This window comes from Rattus norvegicus, chromosome 6 (genome assembly GCF_036323735.1).
Source record: "Rattus norvegicus strain BN/NHsdMcwi chromosome 6, GRCr8, whole genome shotgun sequence".
NCBI lineage: Eukaryota > Metazoa > Chordata > Mammalia > Rodentia > Muridae > Rattus > Rattus norvegicus.
Genome location: NC_086024.1, coordinates 100,710,620 through 100,725,010, shown reverse-complemented (window position 1 = coordinate 100,725,010; position 14,391 = coordinate 100,710,620). Strand labels below are relative to the sequence as shown.

General features: G+C 44.2%; 1 protein-coding gene across 1 annotated transcript in view; it reads right to left on the bottom strand.

Moving 5' to 3' along the window:
* The window catches only part of Mthfd1 (methylenetetrahydrofolate dehydrogenase, cyclohydrolase and formyltetrahydrofolate synthetase 1), a 67,504-nt gene extending 56,003 nt beyond the window's left edge, over positions 1 to 11,501 (bottom strand). The window contains exon 1 of the mRNA NM_022508.2: positions 11,154 to 11,501. Within this exon, the coding sequence (NP_071953.2) occupies positions 11,154 to 11,194 (41 nt within the window). The 5' untranslated portion in view covers positions 11,195 to 11,501. The remainder of the gene's footprint in view (positions 1 to 11,153) is intronic.
* Between the last annotated feature and the right edge of the window lie 2,890 nt (positions 11,502 to 14,391).

Genomic DNA, 14,391 nt, shown 5'->3' with positions numbered 1-14,391 from the left:
ATTTAATTTCTAAAGAAACTATTTCATTAAAATTTAATTTCTAAAGAAACTATTTCATTTGTGTGCATGGGCGTTTTGCCTAAATGTAGGTATGCGTGCCATGTGTGTGCTTGGTACATGCAGAGGACAAAAGAGGGTCATATCCTTGCAACTAGAGTCATAGACAGGTGAGTTCTAAGCTACCGTGTGCTAGGAACCTAACCTGGGTCCTCTGGAGGAACAAGCAGGGTTCTTAACCCATTGTCCCAATAAAAACCTCTTAATATTTTTTAAAGGTTAAATAGCAAATTATAAACCAGCAGTGTTGGCCCACGCCTGTAATCCTAACACTCAGAAAGCTGAGGGAGAAGCGATATAAGTCTGCTATATGTTAGGTTAGCCCAGGCTACTGAATGAGAGCCTAATCCCAGGCTAGAAAGATAGCCCAGTGGAAGAACTTGCTGCCAAGACTGACAACTTCAATTCAACCTGGTGTGGTGGCTTAAATAGATATGGCCCCAGATTCATACGTTTGAATGCTTGGCCCATAGGAAACAGCACTACTAGGAGGTGAGGCCTTGTTGGAGGAAGGGTGTCACTGCAGGGGGTGAGCTTTGATGGCTCCTGTGCTTAAGCTCTGCCCAGGGTGGAAATGCAGTCTCCCCTGGCTGCCTTCAGATCTAGATGTAGAACTCTTGGCTCCTCTAACATCATGTCTGCCTGTAGACTGCCATGCTCCCTGCCATGATCAGGTTGGTCTCAAACTCACAGAGATCCACCTGCCTCTGCTCCCGAGTGCCAGGATTAAAGGCATGAACCTCCACTACCTCACAAGAATCTCTTTTCAGTTTAAAGTTAAAAAAAAATATTGAATATAGACAGATACACATGGATATACATGAGACAGACAGACAAACGCACTCAAAAATAAAATGAATCTTAATTCTAGGTGGTAGTGCCATACACCTTTAATCACAGCACTCAGGAAGCAGAAGCAGAAGGATCTGAGTTCAAGGCCAGTCTGGTCTACAGAGTGAGTTCCAGGACAGCCAGGGTTATACAGAAAACCCTGTCTTGAGAAATCAAAAACTTAGATGTTTTCCTTTATAAGAACTACCTTGGTTATGGTGCCTCTTACTGAGTTTTGGTCTATTGCTATGTATTGTTGGTAATCCTATACCTATAGGTCTAGTTTTGTTGTGCAACATTGTTCCTTAATTTAAAACTATTGGTTAAATAAAAATAGTTCAGCCAATTACTGGAGGAATGAGAGGTAGGCGGGTTTTGAGTTACCTGGCTAGCTAGGGGTAACGAAGAAAGGACAGAGGAAGCTGCCCGCCATGAGAGGAGATGAGCCATGAACAAGAGAAACAGCAAGTCATTGGGGTACACCGCTAGGGGAGTAGCCAGGCCAGCAGTTAGAAAAGTAGGAGTTATCCCCTAGTAATTGTCAAAGCCAAACAAAATAACCATAGTCTGGGTCTCATTCATTTGTAAGCTAGACAGGGTAAGTTTAAATTGGTTCAACTACAGTCTCTTCTCAGTAATGAAACCCTAAGACATCTGGAATCCACACACTGGAAACAGCGTGAGACTCTACTTCAAGACAGACAGACAGACAGACAGACAGACAGACAGACAGACAATCCTGTCTCCCTGCCTGCCACCCTACTCAAGGGGCAGATCACCACCTATTCAGGATCCCAAGAGCTCCTACATTAGGCATTCGGACCATAGGGCTGGGAATGGAGGTCAGTGGCCGGGCTTCTGCCTGGCACACACGGCCCTGGCTTCAATGCCAGTACTGCAAGAATACAGAACGGAACATTGCTAACTAAACTCTACGTCATCTCTCAAAGACTCAGGCATCCAGATTTTTGAGTATAATTACAGACATGAATGTGTTGTAATGTAATCTAATTTTTACAAATAATTCTGCAAGTCAAACAAAACATTTGGCTTGTAAGCTACCGGTTTTGTTACAAGTCAGAGTTAGAAGACAAGATGGGATGGCTCTGTATACTAAGAACCAAGAAGCTGCCACCAGCTATATGCCAACAGGGAGAATCGTGCCAGTGTGTCTGCCAGCATAGGGCGCACACCAGATTTAGTCTCCATATCTATCTGGCTGTCAGAGCTGGTTATGGTGACATGGGACAGCTACAAGCCCCCTGTAAACCTGGACATCACTACCAGTAAGAGACCCGGAAAGAGAGAGAAGGAGCTGGTACACGAAAATACTACCACAAAGCCCATGATTCTGTTTTGGAGACTAAAGGAAAACCTAAGGTAAAAAGAGCTTGGGGGCCCAGAGAGAGGGGTCAGCCATTAAGAGAAGCTGTTTGGTTCCTAGCACACACAGGCTGCAGAGGATCTGGTACTCTCTTCTGACTTCCATGGACTATACAGAGAAACCCTGTCTTGGAATAAAAACAAAAACAAACAAACAAAAGGGGGAGCCAAACAAACATCACACGAAACAGAATAAATCTCTGGAAGAACTGTGCCCTCATATAAGAACCAAGGTGGTTCTGACAATGGCAGACCTCTCCTAAGGGCTGAGGGCCCGGGCTGAAGCCTGGGGCAAATCTCACCTCCAAAGTCAGTTCTGCCACTCACTCATTCAAGGGCCACTCAGTTTGCCCCGGGGCCATCCCTGCTGACCCCAGGTGGTTATTTACTAACCACTGAGGTCAAAGGTCCAACCACAGACCATTATTATTCATTCTTGGTTCAGAGCCTCCTTCCCCATAACACTGAGGCTCACAGCCCACGTCCAAGCCTATAGGTAACTTTGGCTCTCATTAACACGGAGCCCACCCACAGAAACCCCAGCTCTCTCCGCACTTTCTATTACTGGATATCTGACTTATCAAGTATCTATTATCAGCAAACCCAACCAACAAGGTGAGATCTGGGCTATTTTATTCACTGTTAGTTTTGGGCTTTGAAGATGTCCTGGCATAGAAAAAGCACATCGAGTAAGAGAATAAATACACAAAGGACACATAGCTGTCTGTATCCCCAAGCCGCCCCCGCCTGCCAACGTACTAGGATAGTATGGGTTATATAGTAAGACCTTCCCTTCAAGAAAAAAGAAAAAAGGTTGAAGCTTGTGGCAGAAGGCTGTAATTCTAGCTGAGCAGCTAAGGCAGGAGGACAACAAGTTTGAGGTTCACCTGACCTACAGAATGAGTTCAAAGCTAGCCTGGGCAATTTAATGGGAACCATCTCAAAAAGTAAAAGAGAGCCAGATGTAGTGGTGAAGACATTTAGTCCCAGCACTCAGGAGGCAGAGGCAGAGGCAGGCCTCTGTAAGTTACAGAGGATCTCTGTAAGTTCGAGGCCAGCATGGTCTACAGGGCTGAATCCACAGTCAGGGCTACAGAGAAACTCCATCTTGAAACCACCCCCACCCCAAATAGGAAAAGAGAGCATAAGGAGCTCATGGCTCAGGGGTAAGTCCTGGCTTTACCAGGGAGAAGGGAGGATAGGATGTGTCTGGCTTAGCAGAAGGAAAAGTGGACAACTTCCTCCCTAGAGCCTCTATGTATACACAGCTCAAGCTGAAAGATCACCTCTGGTTCAGGATTCCCACAGCTACGGCCCATACATGCAGGTGCTGTAAGGACTGAGCAGGCCATCTCGCCTACCAAACAAATTCTTGTTCACTGAGAACTGTCAGCAGGTACAGCAGCTCCTAGGTCAAAGTGACAAAGAGCCACCATAGGAGAACACTGAAGAAAGCTGCCGAGGGCCAGTGAGGGCGCTGAGTGGATGAAGGTTCGAACCGATGGGCAAGCCTAAAGGCCTCAGTTTGACCCCTGGAGCCCTCGGTCAGGGGAAATCCGATTCTACAGAGTCCTCTGGTCTCCAGATGTGCACCATGACACAGTGCATCAGCACCCACACACGATGCCACATTAAATTTAAAAAGAAAGAAGAAAACTCCTAGGGTTGGCTGATATCATTCAAAAGTAAAACACTTGCCTAGTAAGGCCTTACATTTGAATCCCAGCACCCACCAAACAAAAAAAAAATTAATCATCACGTATTGGCACACGCCTATAATCCCAGCATTCCCAAGATAGGAGGCAGAGTCCACAAAGATATCATACACTACATAGTTAAGCTCAAGGCCAGCCTGGCTAGATTAAGATCCTGTCTCAAAAAAGAAAGGAGAAAAAAGTAGTTTGTAAGCACAAAGGAACCTTGGTCTTGAACCTGAGTCTCTGTAAGCTCTAAATGCTGAACCCTCTCAATGGAACCATATTGATAAGAACCGGCCACTCTTCAATGGAACAACGTAAAAAGTTAGCTTGTTAAATTATGACCTTGTGTGTCCCAGTCCCTACAATACTAAGACACATTTGTAGTGAAAATTTGGTTTCTTTATAAACCCAGTTGTGTTATGGGACTGTTTTAATCTCGGGTGTGGGTCATGGTGTTGCTTCACCACAGCAGCTGACTCGTGCTCTGGCAAGGGCGTGATTTTGCCAGCTGAAGATGGTGTACGTTTGGAATTCTGAGGACTCTTCAGAAGATATGAAAATGCCACACTCTGGGAGAGGAGGCGGCTGCTGCGGCTTGTCAAGTGGTTGTGAGCAAAGAGACAAGAAGAAATTGGATATCCTGAAGTCAAAGACCAACACTGCCCCAAAGAACAAGAGGCTGGACAGCTAGGCTAAGAAGAGACCAGCATCACTGAGGTGAAATCTTCTGGGAAGTGTTTTTTCTGAGAGCACAAAGATGGCCACGGATGTACCTCATGCTACAGTTAGACTTGGTATACGTAAGAGTCACCAGTGTGGTACTGGTTTTGAAGGTATAAAGGGGTCGTGAAGAGCAGCTGACATCCATGGACTGAAGGAGTCATGCAAAGATGTTAAGTCTTGGCACCGTGAAGAGAGCCTATGAGGCTAACTGGTGAAGCCTAGTTGCATCGGAAGACCCTATAGTAATGGAGATGCCAGTAACATGGATGATGGCAGGCCCAAAGCTTACCCTGCACTACAGCTTCCACTAAGTTACCGAGTTGACTAGATGTAGTGTCTACAGTGCCTAGACCAGCTACCAGCTCCACTTTGCCTCCTTCCCTTTCTCTTTTGTTCTCTTTCTCTCAGTCCTGGGACTGAACATGGTGCTTCTCTCAGGCTTGGTAAGCTATGTTCAGCCATCTTTTTTTTTAAATTTTGGGGCGATGTCTCATTCTGTAATCCAGGCAGCTGTGAATTTACCTTCTCCCAATCCCAAGCTTTCCAAGTAGCTAGGATTACAGGCTTGTACTACCAGGTCTCAAGCTTGAGATCATCCTGTCCTACCTAACCACACACACACACACACACACACACACACACACACCCAGGTCATGGAGGTTTTTGGGCCCAGGCCATTTCTTGACCTAAGAGGCACATTTGGCAGAGAAAGATTCATTGCCACATAAGCTTGTGATGGTGTACTTTTGTATCTTCTTCTCCCTGAAGCAGAGCCTTATGTCACTAGCCTGGCTAGGAACTCACTGTATGAAGGGGGATAGCCCTGAACTTCTGATTCTCCTGCCTCCACATCGTAAGTTCTAGACTTACAGGCTTAACCACCATGCCACACCTCAAGACCACATGAGAGAGAAAGAGAGAGAGCAAGCAAGCAAACAAGCTGACTTTTAATACATTTATTTACTTTGTGTGTATGGGTATGTAAATGAATTATCCTTAATATAAATATAAACAGTGAATTAATCAGCTGGCTGTATTTCTTTACTTATGCTATTCCCCAATAACCACGAGGAAAAAAAGATAAGATTCATTCAAAACTGCACCTCAATAACTGGGCAGTTAAATGATCTACCTTTAACTCCTATGGTTATCTGGCTACCTCCCAGCCCCATACTATGATACTTGTGTATTATTATTGATCTGGTTCTTCAGAACCTTCCTCATGGCTCCAATTCCTCCACCCTACCAGCTGATCTGAGTCTTCCCTCTCTTGCTCTCTTTCCTCTGGCTAGCGGGCATCCCATCCTACTTTCTCTTCTGCCCAGCCATTGGGTGATCAGCATTTATTGACAAGGCAGAGAATAAATGGTAAGAACAGTTTACACAAATGTTTGAGACTGGAGGTTCTTGGTATATGCATTACGATGTTGTGTCCAGATTAAAACAAGATATGAGAGCAGAAAAATCATCATTTGAATAACCCAAGGGTAAACTCTATACATCTTAAAAAATACTGTGCCTTTACGGCTATCCATTAAGAGTTCAGAGGACAACTTACAGGGGTCAGTTCTCTCCTTCATGTGGATTTTAGGGACTAAAAACTGAGGTCCTCGGCCTTGGTGGCAAGAGCCTGCTTTTAGGTAATTTCACTGGACCTCTATCCTATCTCTCACTTTGAATAAAGACAAAAACCTCCAATCGATTCTAATACGAAACCAATGTTGAAAACCACTGGAATAGATCTCAAGCCGGCTAATGCTTTCAAAAAGAAAACCAGGGTTGGGGATTTAGCTCAGTGGTAGAGCGCTTGCCTAGCAAGCGTAAGGCCCTGGGTTCGGTCCTCAGCTCCGGAAAAAAAAAAAAAAAAAAAAAAAAGTAAGCATTCATGTATACATCAATTATAGATTATCAATATAGCTAATGTATACTGAACATTCGATATGTGCCAGGAAGATTCATTTAAGTGTTTCTCTGTTAAGGACTCTGTAGGTAGCCGGCATGGTAGCACACACCTTTAATCCCAGTGCTCAGAAGGGAGAGGGATGAGGAGGGATGTTTCTGAGTTCCAGGACAGCCAGGGTAATATAGAGGCCCTGACTCACAAAACTAAAAGTATCATTTCATTTTGCTACAAACCCAATAATCTAGATATTACTTTTAATTTACATATGAGGAAATTACAGCGAAGAAGTTAAGAAATTTGCTTAAAGTTACAGTAAAAAGTGAAAAAGTTTCTAGGTATTTTAGATATAGACATAAACAAACTGCATAATGTACCTCATATCACTTAAGTTATTTTATTATTTTTTTGTTGCTGTAAAAATATAAAAAATAAAAATGCTGTCTTTTATCCCTCACTAGGTCTACACTTCAGTGCCAAGATATCTAGTAGATATCTTGCCAGAAGCCCACATTCCAATTCCTCGGCAGCACAGACCAGCCGCCCCACACTTCCTTACACTTAAATCTGCACATGAAAGAACACACCTTTGATCCAATCGATAAGATATGATTGTCCACCTAAACATACAAAGTCCTGTACACATCCATCCCTTAAGAACATTTATAACAACCTGTAAGAGTACAGCATGGAATCTTAATGTCAGCTCCCATGTTGTCCTGCCCTGGCTTCTCTGCACCTCCTGTCTCTTCCTTTCCATTCCAGTCTCCTCCTCTTCCTTCAATCTTTTCCCCGTCCTTGGGGCAGTAGAATTAGCATCAAAATACAGATAACTCCAGGACAAACCACAGCAATTTTTGATATGGGTGTTTATATGTGAGCTAGGAGTGTTCCTGATGCATGGGCCATCAGATCCCCTGGAACTGGAGCTACAGATGAGCTTCCAAATGGGTGCTGGTAATTGAACTCAGGACCTCTGGAGGAACAGTCATTGCTCTTAACCACTGGGCCATCTCTCCAGCGATTTTTGGTTTTTAAAGGAGCTTATATTTACTTTCCTCTCCACTCAACCAAAGCACACCCGTACCACCAATTCCCAGTCACCCACCAAGTCAAAACCTAAGTTATCTCTTTACAATCTAAAGGAACACTTCAAGAAAGAGCACAATAGAAGGCATGGATATATATTCATAACCAGAAACAGGTACTTTAGTAATCTACATGTTGAAAAAGACTCAAAGACATAAAACTAACAAGCAGGTGGGTGCATGTGTGAGCGCACGCGCCCCCCAAACACACACACACACACACACACACACACACACAAAGGGAGATCCCAGTACACTGTTGGTGGAAACTTGAATTCATATGGCCACTAAAGAAAGTAGCACAGAGTTGCCTTTTAAAAATCAGAACTATCCTACTGTGGCAAAAACCAAGAAGAAGCAATGGGCTAGGGGGTCTGGCTCTAAGATTTCACTAGTACCAGTGGCTGGTGGGGCCTGGACCTCAGTGTCACCTCTGTTGTCACAGTCAAGTTAGCATCAAAAGACTAAGGAACTGAATGACCAGTAAATGCTATCAATTCTAGCCTATAGTAAAATGGATAATTTATGTTGAAATTAAAAAAAAAAAAAAATAGACGGTCAGAACATGGTGGAGCTTGCTTTTAATCCCAGCACTCCTGAGGCAAAGGCAAGCAGATCTGTGAGTTCAAAGCCATCCTAGTCTGCAGAGTAAGTTCTAGGACAGCCAAGACTACACAAGAGAAACCCCCATTTCAAGCAAGAGTGTGCGCACACACACACAAAATTACATGATGAGTCTGGAGAGATGGCTCAGTGGTTAAGAGCACTGTCCACTCTTCCAGAGGACCCAGGTTCAATTCCCAGCACCCCTCTGACAGTTCACAACTGTAACTCCAGCTCCAGGTGATTTGACACCCTCACAGAGACATACATAGGGACAAAACACAGATATACATTAAATAAAAAAAGTGTTAACTAAATAAAGTTACAAAGTACTCTATGAATATGTCCTGATTATGTATCCATTTAAATTTTTAAAAATCAAATCAAGTTTTAAAAATTAAAAGCAAAATAGAATTATCAGAACAATTTCTTTCCTGGCTGTGTAACCAAAAAATTTAAATTACAACCTTGTAAAGAAATCTGTCTACTAATAACAATTGTAGCATTAATCACAAGAGCTAAAATATGGGAACAACCTATCTAGGTTGCAACCTTATTAATGGTTGCTCTTATGACATTACAGATTCTTTTGAAGCCAGGGCATTGCAGGTGCCAGTTCCTCTACCATTGAATAGCCATGGCTTCAACAGACAAATGGAGAAAAGAGAATTAGACATACGGTGAAATCTTACTCATCCTTAAAAAAGGAGGTCTGTCACATGGGTAGAACCCAGGACACTATGATTAAGGAAGCAACCCTGACATTATAAGAAAAATGCTACATAATTGCATTTATAGGGAAGTTAAATCCAAGCACACAGCTAGAAATAAAACAGGGCAGGGAGTTATTGAACCCCAAAGAATACAAAGTAGGAAATATGGAAGAGTAACAAGCCAGGAGCTGCAGGGTAGAACAGGACTATGGTAATGAAAGGATACTGTATCCAGGATTGTGCAAAGAAACTTAGTTCATTTTAGCAAGCCTTATAAGAAGTAACTACCCATGCATGCGGTTACTTTACTTTAGTAACCGTATACATTGTTACTACATATATGCATCCCATAATTTGTGGCCAATCTTAAATATACACAGTAAGTTTTTAAAAAACATTATAATTTGTGTGTGTGTTTTTAAGTGCATGCTATGCCTGTACATGGGTACCCAGAAGGAATCTTTCCCTTGGAGCTGGAGTTACAGGCAGTTGTGAATGGTCTAAAGAGAGTGCTAAGAACTGAGTTATATCTGGAAGTACAAAATGTGCTTTCATAATCCCTGAGACACCTCTCCAGCCCCCACATTAAGGCTTAAGAAAGAAGAAGAAGAAGAAAAAAAAAAAGCAGACATGGTGATATGTCTTTAATCCCAGCACTCAGGAGGCAGAGGCAGAGGCAGGTAGATCTCTTTGAGGCCAGCCTGGTCTACAGGGTGAGTTCTAGGACAGCCAGGGCTACTCGAGAAACGCTGTCTTGAAAAACAAACAAAAGCCTGAGTAGTGGTATAGACCTGTGAGGTCATCCTTTGGAAGGAGTAAGCACTGAGTCAGTAGTTCAAAGCCAAACTCAGATACATTTGAGTTTGAGGCAAGCCTGGGTTACCTAAGACCTTGTCTTAACAAAAGAAAAGAAGAAAAAAAGCACACAGATGTATTACGATTTCTAGTCCAAAAATCTGGAGTTCTTCCTTGCCTTAGTACAAGATTCACTACTTAATTTATATTTCTCCTCTTTTTTTCCCAGTCTTCAACAAAGGATCACTTTACCCTGAGGTAGGCTTCACTATCATTCTCCTCAATGCTTCTTCTGAAAAAGTCAAGTATTTACTGGACAATTACTGTTAGCCACAGCAGTTAATAAATACCCAGTGATACCTAATGTAAAAGCAACCTTCAGTTCACACCTTTCTCTCCTCAGCAGTCCCCAACACTCATTCCCTAAACAAAAAGCAAGGAACTAGCCCAGAGGTTAAGCACACTTACGGCTCAATTCCCAGCACTCTCTCCCAAAAAAGCAAAAGGGTGTTACTACTCTCTGGGAGGACGCTTGGCAAACATTTCCTCTAGTTAAGCATTTAAATCTGCAGGGCCAGAAGAGGTGGTCAAATGGAATATGAAATTGTCAGCACAGAGAAGCCAAACTAATAAATAACTTTAGTGCCAGGACAGATAGGGGGCTGTTATAGGGTAGAGCATGAGAGGGCTGGTGTTGTAGTACAGCGCTTGCCTTGCATGTGTGATACCTTAGAAGTGAAGCACGGACCGGAAGGAAGAAAGAGAAAGTAAAAGATAGTATTTGGTGTTAACAAGGAATTCATTGAATTAGAGGAAATCCTCTAGTCCAGGTGTGGTGGTGCACGCCTTTAATCCTAGCACTCCAGAGGAAGAGACCGGAGGGGATCTCAATGAGTTCAAGGCCAGCATGATCTACAGAGTGAGTTCCAGGACAGTCAGGGCTCCGTGAAGAGACCCTGTGTCAGAAGACAAACAAACCCGGGTCAAATCTTGCCACAATCGAATCACCACCAAATTGCAAGACAAGCGGCTATGCTGGCTTTCTGAGTTTGGACTTCACAGGCAGCCCATGTCTAAGCAGGATGATGCCAGCAGCTACACTTTTGAGAGCAAGATCAGGTCAGGACTTGCCGCCAAAACATAGGAATGCAGCCACCCCAGGCAGTCTATTGCAATTGCACATTGGGCCGGCATGTTTCTCAGGCTTCAGGAAACCAGTCTTCAGATTCTAGGGGCCGTGTCAATGTCCTCTCTTCCCACAAAGCCCATCTAAGCACCTCTCCTGCAGAGCCCGGGTGCTTGGGGATCCGCACGCCCAGCTCTAAGCCCACCACCACTATCAGCAGTGGCAAGTACTTACGCGGAGACCACTTTCCCGTTCAGGATTCCCGCTGGTGCCATGGCCCTTGCTAGTCTGCTACCCACGAAGAACACCAGCAAAATTCAGGTTCCAGTCCCTCCGCGCGCGTACGGGACAGCACAACCCACGTGCTCAGGGATCTCCCGGGGAAACTCAGTCAATGCGCCTGCGTCGCGCTCCCAGCAGCGAAGGTGCGCAGGCGACCGGAATGACGTCGTGACCCGCTGACAGCGGAGGCAGGAGAGTCTGAGGGAGCCGGTGGGCCCTGGCAGCAAGAAGACTGTCACCAAAGACTGGTTGGCGGCTGTGACTGGCTGTGGAAAGAGCCTGTGTGGAGCTTGCCTCTGATGACCTGGGAGCTTCCCGCGTCGCTTTTAGCCAATCAAAGATAGTGTATAGGGGGCGCGGTGGGGCGGGGTCTAGGCGGAGTCTGAGCAGAACCCCGGCAGGAATGGGCCTGTCTGAACCAGTTCCCCTGACCTAGGTTGCAGTGACAGTCTCCTGCAGAGCCTGTGTCGCGGCTTTGTCCTTTCTTTCTTTCTCTTTCTTTCTTTCTCTCTTTCTTTCTCTCTCTCTCTCTCTCTCTCTCTCTCTCTCTCTCTCTCTCTCTTCTCTCTCTCTTATTTATTTATTTATTTATTTATTTATTTATTTATTTATTTATTTATTTATTTATTTATTTATTTATTTATGGCTCGTCCTGACTTCTTCAGGCAGGAGCTTGGAGGCCTTAGGCTAATTACGGGCACTGACCTGGAGCGGGTGATGCGACTTTCCACGTTGTCATAACCCCAAGCTTTCAGAGTGTGGTGGGGGGCACCCGGGATAACTTTGCCTATCTGTAACCCTCTTAGCAAGAGTGAGGATATCTTAATGAGACAATTGTGTCCTTCTGGTTAACCATCTGCGGAGAAAGCACACCAAGGAATTGGATGCTTCCCAGAAAAAGATTTCAGAGATCACCTTGCAGGACTGATGCCTTGACAGTGATGGACGGGACCACACCTCGACCTTCACTGTTCAGCTCTGTTTAACTCTAACTCTCTACTTAAACCTTAACCTTATATTGGACCCAGAAGACAACTTCTCTTTGTCCCTCTTCCCAATGTATTCCCGTATTGAATAAATCTCCTTTTTCTATTTCTTACCATTACTTGTTTAATGGGCTTATTAAGAATGGTGTCTAGGGGTTGGGGATTTAGCTCAGTGGTAGAGCGCTTGCCTAGCATGCGCAAGGCCCTGGGTTCGGTCCCCAGCTCCGGAAAAAAAAAAAGAATGGTGTCTAACCTGGTTTATTGGATTGTCAGAGCCCAGGGTCTTACTCTCAATTCTAGTAACAGTAGGGAGGATCAATCCACAGCCTTGGCATAGAGACAAGTTCGTTATGACTTAACCATAACTCAGCCTTCCATAACTAAAATCGAACCTGTTATCCTCCCTGGGTTGAAACCCATAGGCAGGCTCAGCCCAGCAGCTGAGAGGGGTCTCAGAGCAGCAGCATGGGGCTCCATCAGTGTGGAAGGAGCAGAACTCAGAGCCAGGGATCCTTTCCTCTCAGCAGATCAGTATTGAAGCAGAGACCACTCCGGTAATAATTAGATGCCAGCAAGGCTGACACCCCTCCCCATTCACCCTGTACAGAAATGAGTTTCGCCATGTCCTTGGGAGCCTGGTGGTAGAGGAAGGCAAAGAAATTGGCTTTGCTTTTTCTGCTGCTGTTACTGGACTGGATTCTTACTGTTGGGTTTGTGGTAGAAGCATAGAAAACTTATTTGAGACACAGAAGCTTAAAAATGAAAGCTTGGGGTTGGGGATTTAGCTCAGCGGTAGAGCGCTTGTTTAGTGAGCACAAGGCCCTGGGTTTGGTCCCCAGCTCCGGAAAAAAAAGAAAAAAGAAAAAAGAAAAAAAAATGAAAGCTTTATTCTCTGAAAGCTCAGGGAGGCAGCCAGGTCGGGACCTGAAACATGTCCCAGAAAGGAGATTGTACGACATTTTAAAAGGTTGGGAACATAAAGTGAGGGATGAACTGGGGTGCGCTGCAGTGTTATCCGATTGTATTTTGTTTGACACTTTGGGTTAAGCAAGGGAGTATCTGTTGGAGACTGGACCATATCCATGGCACCTGGCTTCAAGGTCCTTAATTCATTCTCCTAGACACTGGGTGTGGAGCTCAGAGTGATAAGGGGACAAAGCAGGTCAGCTACATGTAGTTAATTAGGGCATAACAGGCAATTGATTATGTATTTTTACAACTTATGCACCTTGGTTTAGATAACAGCAATTGTTATATTCTTTATCCGTTAACATACAATTAGGAAAACATTTGGAGAAGTGGGATAGGAGTTCATTCCTAATCCTGGGACATGAACTTGTTTGATCTGCCAACAAGGTCCTTGGAGAATTTGTCCTTGACTTGCCAACAAGATGGAGAAGTTGTCCTTGAGATGGCTTGACTCAGACAGCTGTCTCCTTACAAGGTGTCCCTGAGATGTCTGAATTGAGACAACTGTTTACAACAGAAGCTGTTCAGCTATAGGGAAGTCCCCAGCTGCCTTAGGGTCTGGTATCTTGAATTTAGTTTTTCCCAATAAAATAAATGGAGTCTATAAACAAAATGTTAGTTCCTAGAATAAGTTTCTTTCTTTTTTTAAGATTTATTTATTTTACGTATATGAGTACACTGTTGCTGTCTTCAGACACACTAAAAGAGGGCATCGGATCCCCATTACAGATGGTTGTGAGCCACCATGTGGTTGCTGGGAATTGAACTCAGGACCTCTGGCAGAGCAGTCAGTGCTTTTAACCACTGAGCCATCTCTCCAGCCCCTAGAATAAGTTTTTTTGGCTTCTTCCCAATTAACCTTCTCTGGTTGCAGTTTTCCCCACATCATTCTAAAGAAGAGTCCTTCCTTAGAATTTTACCACTTGGCTGTTGATTTAGCAACCACTGTTAGAGAGGCATGTTTCAACGAATGGCAAGACACATGGTTGCCTCCCAACCTTTCTGCCAGGGTCTGGCATGCTAGGTAGGGGCTTCTATCAGCAGCTAGGTTCCCCCATGCCGGAGCAGAGCCTGTACTAAACTTGGGTATTTTTTTTTCTGCACTAATGTGTGTGTATGTATTTTAGTTTGTGGCTTTTGCCTGAAATCCTGGGCTGTTTTACATTATATCCATATATAGTTAGATATTCTCTGTTTTTCTTCATTAGCCCTTTTATTGAAGTCGAATGTGCAGG